Below are 9,164 nucleotides of genomic sequence, written 5' to 3'. Positions count from 1 at the left end.
TCAGACAACAACAGTCTGCAGCGTCTTCCTGTCATCCACCTTTCTATGAGCACCACCTCCTCCTCCACCTCCTCCTCCTCCTCCACCTCTGCTGTGGGTCGGTTGTTGAACCTCCTGGTGTCTGTGCTTCTTCTCACAGTTGTTTTTCGTAATTCATCAGCTTCTCTGCAGCTTCACGTCGTCAGTGACGTCAGACTGAGATTAAAACAAGAACAAGTTACAGAAGCTGCAGAAAATAAAGGAACCGTCTGAGTCTGTGCGTCACACGCGCCTCCGCCGCGTCTCCGCCGCTGGCATAATTTGCAGACAGGAGGAGGAGGAGGAGGAGGAGGGGTCTACTGACATCAGCACGGCTCTCCACAGCACCGAGCAGGCTGCCTGTCTGCGGGACCGGCCACGCCATCCATCCATCTCATCCTGACGGGGCTCCACGGATGTCTGGGCTCGCTCTGCGGGGTTCGGGTCGTGTGGGAGCGGACGCTTTACGCACCGAGGCGCCGGCGCAGGAGACGAGCGGGTCGGCGCAGTTGTAGCGGTGAGTTATCTGCAGACAGACAGACAGACAGAGAGACAGACAGAGAGACAGACAGCAGACTGACGCAGGGCGAGTTGAGTCGGGCACGTTGTCTGGCTCAACTTCATATTCGCCTCGTCACGCTTCTTGTGTCTGATCTCTGCTCCAGCAGGAGACATCTCAACGTTCTCATCTCATTGAAATCACATTATTCTCTGAACCTTGTGATTCCCAAATGTTCATGTTGATGTTTTTTTTATCTCTGACGTGTAAGAACTGCTCTCAGGTCAGATCCCTGTCTTTGAGTTTTCACTTTGAATCCTTTAAAAAAAAGTGTGAGATGTTAATATTCCAACTTTAATTCAAGTTTTGCAGGAGCCCGGAGGAGGAGGAGGGGCGACGCTGCAGGATCCCATTGAGGGGGTGCACACAGGGACGCTCTGAATGAGAAGCCAAGTTCTGCAGTGCAGTGGATTTTGCTCAGGTGTGTGTGTGTGTGTGTGTGTGTGCAGGCTCTGTCTCATTCATATCCCAACATCCTGCGGAGGCGTCGTTTGGAGGTCACCCCGTCCTGCAGAACTGTGCCAGCCTCCAGTTTCCACACCGTCCAGCCCCCCCCCCTCGACCCCTTCCCCCTTTCGTCCCCTCCATGCAACACAGACACATTGTGGAGGCTCGTCAGTCCTCTGCGCTTGTTTGATTCACAAAAGCCTGCAGGCCTCGGACTGTGGCTGTCTGGCTTCACACTGTGGATTTAAGAAAAAACTGCAAGGACATTTCACCGACATCAGGACCGAAGCAAAGACCGGACGACTGTTCCGCTCCGTTCGGACGACTTTTGTACGAGGAAAGTTTGAAGCTGCGCCTCAGGAAGCTGCAGAAGAAGAAAGGTGTCGAATTCCACCTCAGGGATCAGATTTTTATCATTTCCACTTTGTCGTCCTCGTCAGCACGACGCAGCAGATCTCAGGCGGCCCCACAGGTTTCCCAGGTTTCGGTCGAGTTTCACCTCAGGGATTTTTAACCGACAGAGTTTCCGTTTGGTATTTTTCAAGGCTTTCGATTCACAGCAAATTCTCAGGCAACATCATCCCATGACATCCCGTCACCATGGCGTCTGACAGTTTCCAGTACCGGGCGATCTTCGAGTACAAGCGGGAACGTGGAGATGACATCAGCCTCCAGCCGGGCGACCTGCTCACCGTCCCCAAGGCCTCGCTGGTGGCGACGGCGGGGCTGGAGTACCAGGAGGGGGACGAGCGGAGCCCCAAAGGCTGGCTGCACGGCACCAACGAGAGGACCAAAGAGAAGGGAGACTTCCCAGGGACGTTTGTGGAGTACGTCGGCGTGATGAGAGTCGGACTTCCTGTGGCTAAATCCTGGCCCAGGCCCGTGCCACCGACCCCTGGAGGGCAACAGCCGGGAGCAGCTGCTGCTTCAGGTGAGTGCTGCCCCCTAAAGGATCGTTGTTTTGTTTGCTAGCGTAAGACGAAGTCGAGTTCTTCCTTGAAGATGCACAAACATCTGAAACCACTTCAGTGACGGGCTGCGTCCACACGGATACGCTTTCAGAATTTAGTTGGTTTTAGTTTCAAAACTCTGGTTTGTTTTAATCTGGATTAACGGAAACTCAGAAGTTCACTTCCTGTTTACACCGCATGACATAACTTTGTGTATTGTGGGGGGGGGGGGGGGTTGTTCCCTCTTTCTCCTGATTCTGAAGGATTTGAATCAAAACGAACACTTTCTCCAAACACCATGGTTTGTGACCCGGGACGCTGTGATTGTGTGAACGAGTTTGTAGCTGTGTTGAGTTTGTTGTGCGTCAGTGTGACCACGAACAGGTAGTGTTCTTCTGTGAGTCTTTAATGTCAGTGAGTGTGGTGTCGAAAGACTCTGATATTAAAATGTTGGTTTAAGAAACAAACACTCTTGAGACTTGTGACTCACATCAACTTGGACGTAGTTGAAGCAAACAGAGGAAATGATTTGAGCTTGTTTGCATTTAATAATAATAATAAGTCATATTTCTGAGTTCATGGCTGAAACATGTTGTTTCTAATTGTATTTGTCACATTCGGACCCTCTCTCGACGTCTCGTGACCCTCTGAGGGTCCCGACCTCTAGTTTGGGAAACCACTGCACTAATGCAGTGGTTTCACAGACTCAGACAAAATGGCTCCTCACCCAACATTAGTTTATTCTCTTAGTTTGATGTCGATGATTTGTGTTGTTCTGGTGACTACACTAAATACAAAGTTCTGTCTCACTTTATGTTTATGACTCTGGGAAAGTATGGAGCTTCTCTCTAATCCAAACATTTAGACGTGAACTCCTCCACTGAGGCTGCGTTCACTCCGACACGTCGTCCAGATGAGCGTTTTAGTTCCATGTCAGAAAAAAGTGTCACCTGAAAACATGCATGACCTTGAACTTCTGTCGTACTATAGAAGAAGACGCAGCCTGACGCTCTGTGGAACTTTAAAAAACTCTGGCCTCAGTAAAAACCTCTGACGTTTCACAGCTCACGAGTCGTTTGGACGGAGAAGCTGCGGCGTCCATTCTGAAATCCCTGAGCTCAGGAAGCGACCGATCAATGAACGTGTTTCTCATTGACGCTGCAGTTCTCAGATTCATTCAGATTCATTGGGACACGTTCAGCTCTCCTCTCTGCACCTGAACTGAACCAGCGCTCACATTTCTCATCTCTCATTCTATCTTCTCCTCCAGTTATAAATACAAATACTGCGGAACAGTAGCGTGCAAGTTGTGTCCGTCGCTGCTGCAGAATCTTATTTCTGTCTTTTTGTAATAATTAATTTAAAGTAAAAGTGGGAAGAGGAGAAACCGAGCCCGAGGTGTAAAAAGCATTTTCAACCAGCCTCGATCACTTCAGACTTTTTTTGGGAAAATGCAGGTTTGTGGAATTTTTATATTTAGATGCTCGCAGGGTGAAAACTCTTGTAAAGCTTTTATGTACTTTTACCTCGTGCATACAATCCCCAGTTAGAGAGCGATCGATAGTGTGGATAGAGGAGTTCTGCTCAGGCTGCAGATGTGTCTGCTGATGACACTCATCATCCAAACCAGCAGCTCTGAGCGTCTCCTCCTCTGAGGTCATGTTTACTGGACGTGTTCCTCCTCTCATGTTCTGTGGAACCGAAGTCAGAGTGAATGATGTTGTGAGGATCTGCTCACATGTTGTGTCATTGTTGGTTTTCCTGCAGATGTTGTGTTCGACTGAATATTCAGACGAGCAGCTTCAGATTCATATCAGTGTTTCCTACAGATTCCTCCTGAGGATCTTTATGTTGTAGTTTTGATTTGTTTGCTCATCAGGTTTGTTGTTGACGCCTGGAAACAGAGAAACACAATTTAAACTCCTCTATGAATCATCCAGATTCAGCATTTTCACTTATATGTTTTACTTTTGCCTTATTTTTTTGCCTCTAAATAAATGTCCTCAGCTGATGTTTCTGCATGTGTTTCATTAGATTAGATTTTCTCCCATCAATCAGCTGATGCTCATTAACCAACCGTGTGAACAGTCAATACTTAAAAACACAATAACAAATTGTGTTGCATTCAAAAAACACAATATTTAAATGTGACAGGGTTTTTTTTTTATGTGCAAACTGGACTCACACCTTCACACACACCTGCAGAATCAAACAGACCGACATTTACACACAGTTTAGATAAATAGACAAACAAACAGAATCACACATTCGATCCTCCAGAAACAGTCGAGAGACGAACAACATGACGTCAGAATAAAACAGAGTCCAGGTCTGCAGAGAGGAAAACCTGCTCACGTGATGGAGCCCGGATCGAGCGACCAGCCTCAGGAAGCAAATCTTTCAACACACTTAACTGTCAAACTGATGATGTCATCAACACCTCAGACCACAACCGACGGAAACAGTCAGAAACAAAACAAACCGGATTGATCTGTAAAAACGAAGCACTCTGTCCAAATGTACATTTTTCTCTGCACATGAATCCTCAGGTGTGTTTCCGATGACGCTGCGTCGTCCTGTGATTCACGAGCGGCCGCATGAACTCGGGGAGCGGCCGCATGAACTCGGGGAGCGGCCGATCAATGAGCGTATTTCTCATTGACGCTGCAGTTCTCAGAATCACTCAGACGTCGTGTGGCTCGCTGGCGACTCCTGCAGCTCTGCTCTCTGCACCGGAGCTGAATCACCGTCTATGTTTGACTTGAAACCCTCAGTACACGTTGTTCCTGTGTGTTTCCCCTCAGAGCCACTGCAGTTTCTTTTTCTCTTTTTTTTTTTGATGATGGATTTAAGAGCGAGCACAAACAGACGGCGTCGAGGAGAAATTTAACCCCAAATGTAAAAAGCGCTGTGAAACAGGCTGCCCCACTTAAAGAGCTTTTCTGCCTGCAGACTTTGATGAGCGTGTTTTACTGGGTGGTTCTCTCCGTCTGAGGCCCGGCTGCTGCACACTGCGTTCAGATCCTCATTTGCTAAATAGGTCAGACGCAGAGCAGTGTTCTCTCCATCCTCTGCCGCCTCTCCGCTCTCTTTAATTGTCTGGCTGCCCGTCTGCTTTATGGGAGCGGGTTGAGTCTGTCTTATATAAATAACATCCGCACCACTCGGGTAAACATCGCTCTCATTTCCATCTGCCCCCGCTCGCTGTGCTGATGCTTTTAGTTATAGTAATAGCTGAGCCACTCGTCCCTCCCTCCCTCGTTCCTCTCCTTCTCTCCTCCTTTCCTCAGTCCATCCATCTAGTCCATCTTCCCAGCATCCTGCAGCCGCAGAGCGCCGTGTTTGTCCTGAATAATTGATTGGCTGCTGCACTGGCGGCCTGACGTGCCACATTCCTGCAGTCACAAATCAGCGGCAGCAGTAGTTTCTTAGCAGCAGGAGGACGAGGAAGAGGAGGAGAGCAGCGAGGCCTGTGTGCAGCTAACTCATCTGCTGCCTCCATCACCGCTGACACTCTGGAACGCCCTGCTCTGTTTTACTGCTCCGTGAGGTTTTTTCCTGGGACAGGATTGATCAGGAAACGGTCGATGTAAATAAACTCAGATATAAATCATCTGTTTAAAGTCAGGGCTGGATTCAAGCTTCTGTGTCTGTGGCAGAGGAGTGGAGAAGTTATTTCTACGAGTCGTTCGGTTCATCACACGACTCACCAGTCTCACTAGTAGTTTAGCAGTTTTTATCACGTGCTAAATAAAATACTGCCAATAGTTTCACGCACTAGCAGGTCTGGGAAGTTTTTTAAATGAGAGTAAACCAGCTAAAGGAAACTCTCCGTCCTCGCTGGGTTTTCTTTTGATACAGAGACGAAACCCTCCGTTGCACATTGTTCCTAAGATGAAAACAACAGTTCAAGTGTCACAAACACTCAAGCTGTTTTACGCACCATCGCCTGGAAGCTCAACGACATCATAACATCGTGCAGAGAAAGTGCTGAGTCAGCGTCTAAAGAGAGAGAAGAAGAAGCCGGAGCCGATCTTGTTTATTCATAGTTCTGGTCTCTCGTTAAACCTGTTTCCTGCTGCAGCTGCTCTGATGAACCTCCTCACTTCCTCCTCAGTTCAGAGTTTTATGAAGTTGGAAATAACTCGGTGCTTCTCGCCCAAAGTCGAGCAACATTTTTCCCTGTGGTTTCTTTATACTTTCTTTTTATCTCCTCATCCTTTCTTCCTCTTCCTCTGCAGCCTCTCCTCTTCTTCAGGCTGATTCAGTCAGGTGTGATAGCTAACAGGGCTCAGGGCACTAATCAATGTGTAACGCTATCTGACACTGTGTGGCTGTGAACGCCCCCCCACATCTCCCAACCTGACGCCTCACCCTTCCCTGAGGTGAGCGTCTCCGTGCAGCATTAATTATGACAGAGAGCTAATGAATGGCTGCTCGTCGCTCTCTACCGACAGAACTGTTGAGGTAATCAGAGTTCACGCCGACGCTCACGGGCTATTAGCACGTAACGCTCTGCTCCGCTGTGATAAAGCACACGACGGCTTTTATCTGCAGCTCTGCAGCTCTTCGCTCTCTGTCTCACTTTCATGTGAAAGAGAGATGCAATTAGATGTGGAAGACGAGACAGCGACGGCTCGTTCTCACACTTTGATCGTAAGAGTTTGGTCAAGTAAAGTAGTTGTGATACAGCGTCGAGCTTTAGTGTCAGACAAGAACTGACGGAGCTGGATTCAGGTCGAGAGTTTTAACTCTTCAAAAAGCCATTTGAAGAAGTGAGGCGGCGGCAGAATGTCCTGACAAAGACAGAAACACGACCTCACACATGCACCGAGGCTTCTGCGTCACATCTGCAAAGCCGACAAGAACAAAACTGAAAAATAATGAGCTGTGAGGGTTTTCAGACTTCTACATCCAACATCGTCCAAAATCCTGACACATGTGATTAACTGTTTGAATTCAGTTTGCAGAAGAATCCTGAACTTCGCGGCTGCATGAACGACCTCGGTGCTGGTCACCTGGAGACAGAAGCTTTGTCTTCAGGTGGGGGGAGGGGGAGGGGGGGGCTGAAGGATCTGAATGTGAGAACTCAAACGTCTGAGTCAGTGTCTCTGGACATTTTCTGGATCTTCTCCTGCAGCCTCCTAGTGAAACATCTGTAAAGTGTCAGAGTGAGTCCATGTGCTTGATGACGTGTCTCTGAGGTTTCTAACACGTGACAGACGTGAAACTGAAGAACACCAACGTCTCAGGATGAAGAAGAGGAGTCGTACACGCAGAAGACGAAGACGTCCACTTGGAAAGACGAGGAGGTTCCAGATGTTTTGGTGATGAGGGCCGACGCCGGCATGGACGAGCTGTAAACAACAACACTGATCTTTACACAGTTTAGACGTCATGTCCCGCCTCCTGCTGCTCTACAGGCTCCGCCCCTCGCCTGAACGTCCCCACATGTTCCTGTTGTTGTGGACGAGTCGACGATCTGCTGCTTCACACACACTTGCTACACAAAAGACAAATTTCCTGGACATTTCACTGCACAACAGTCTTGAGTGTCCGTGTCCTCGGAGGTGAGTCATCTCCGAGCAGCCGGTCGATGCGATCGAGGGGCTGATGAAACGCTGCTGCGCTGGATAATGACTGGGAGATCAAACACAATGAGAGGGAGGGAGAGAGAGGGGGAGAGAGAGGGAGAGAAGAGGAAACACAGCACTGATTGTCGGCCTGACAGAGCGACTGTGTAATGACTAGTATGGAAGTGTGTGTGTTGTGTTCACTCGTGTGTGTGTGTGTGTGTGTGTGCTCGACGTGGTGGGATGAGTTCAGGGGATCGATGAGCCTCAGCTTCACAAGCTCCTCGGACTGAACGGCCTCATTTGTAGCTCGACCTGTAGCTCTGTGTTTAGTGTGTGTGTGTGTGTGTGTGTGTGTGTGTGTGTGTTGTTCTGAAGGCCAGATGTTTTCTCTGTCTCGTGTGAAGATGAAGAAACGAGAGGAAAACTCTTTTCGTCTCCGTCTTTTCTTATTTCAGTTCTGTTTCTTTCTGAACCATCGGTGAACTTTCTTCACTTCCATGTTGTGTTGTTCATTCAAATCTTCAGTTTGACATCAAGTCTGAAATTAAACCAGAAACACGAGGATGTGTCGAGCTTTAAACCCAAAACATCGGTGACAAAATAACACGACAAGTAATTCACTGACAATGTTCGGAGGTTTTAAAACCCAGATAAACACGCAGACATTTAGTTTTCAGGGTCTGGATATTATCGTGGCTATAATATAATGAATACATAAATCTTTGTCCATACAATATATATTCTAATAACTGAATTTATTTCAGACATTCTGATATTTGTGAATGTTTCCTGGACCACAACGAAATATAAAGATTTTATTATAATTGACCAGAAAACCTGCATGATTCTCTAATAATGTTAAAACAAAACCAAATATTTTTTCTTTTGATTCACGTAAAGTAAAGATTTTCCCCCACACAGCCTGATGTTCCTCCTCCGGCTGTAACCGCAGCACTGCAGTGTGATGCGGCGCAGTGCGTCGGCCCACCTCCCTCACTGCGACTCCAAGCGGCGCGATGCAGCGCTGCGTGCGTCGTGACGAGCGTCTCTCTGCTGACTCAGCCATTTGTGCTGTGGCTTGCGGAGTCGTAACGAGATGCAGTGGTAATGAAAACGTGTTAAACGGGAGATAAAGAAATAAAACGAGGCCTGTAAAACACGAGGAGAAGAAGAATTAGATGAGAGAGGTGTGACATCTTGTAAAACGTTCCCACGAAGAAACGTCGTCAAACCAAGACGAATAATCCACGTGAACATCATCAGTTTACATTTGTTTCTGCAGATCTGAAATGTTCTGGTGTGGCTTCGCTGCTGGTTCAGAAATGATTCATTACCTGTGACAAACAGCAACACGTCCGACCTTTATCTCAGTATTTAGATTTATGAAACGCGTCTCCTCATATATTAGAAACACGACGTCTCTGCATGTATAAGTGAGAGAAATTAAAGATACAGCTGTTTCTGCTCTGACGCTCTCGGTGCAGCTGCATTCGTCAGGATCTGTGAGCCGCTCTGATGAAATGCTCCTGGAATAGATTCTGATGGGGGACCAGGTGCATTGTGGGGAAAACACTGTTCGATTTTGTAAATGTGTTTTCGTATTTATATTTGTAT

The 9,164-nt window shown here is 47.7% G+C and overlaps 1 protein-coding gene across 2 annotated transcripts in view; it reads left to right on the top strand.

Moving 5' to 3' along the window:
- The first annotated feature begins 210 nt into the window (after window positions 1-210).
- pik3r3b (phosphoinositide-3-kinase, regulatory subunit 3b (gamma)) overlaps window positions 211-9,164 on the top strand; it is a 142,595-nt gene continuing 133,641 nt past the window's right edge. Inside the window, exons 1-2 of one of the 2 annotated variants that reach the window (XM_069522721.1) lie at window positions 211-535; window positions 890-1,955. In XM_069522721.1, the coding sequence (XP_069378822.1) occupies window positions 1,625-1,955 (331 nt within the window). In that variant the 5' untranslated portion in view covers window positions 211-535; window positions 890-1,624. Of the gene's footprint in view, window positions 536-881; window positions 1,956-9,164 lie in introns of both variants that reach the window. The other variant, XM_069522720.1, reaches the window with a different exon arrangement.

Source organism: Paralichthys olivaceus, chromosome 3, assembly GCF_024713975.1.
Source record: "Paralichthys olivaceus isolate ysfri-2021 chromosome 3, ASM2471397v2, whole genome shotgun sequence".
In the NCBI taxonomy this organism is placed as follows: Eukaryota; Metazoa; Chordata; class Actinopteri; order Pleuronectiformes; family Paralichthyidae; genus Paralichthys; species Paralichthys olivaceus.
The sequence above is the reverse complement of the archived record's forward strand: the minus strand, read 5'-3'. Positions and strand labels throughout refer to the sequence as shown.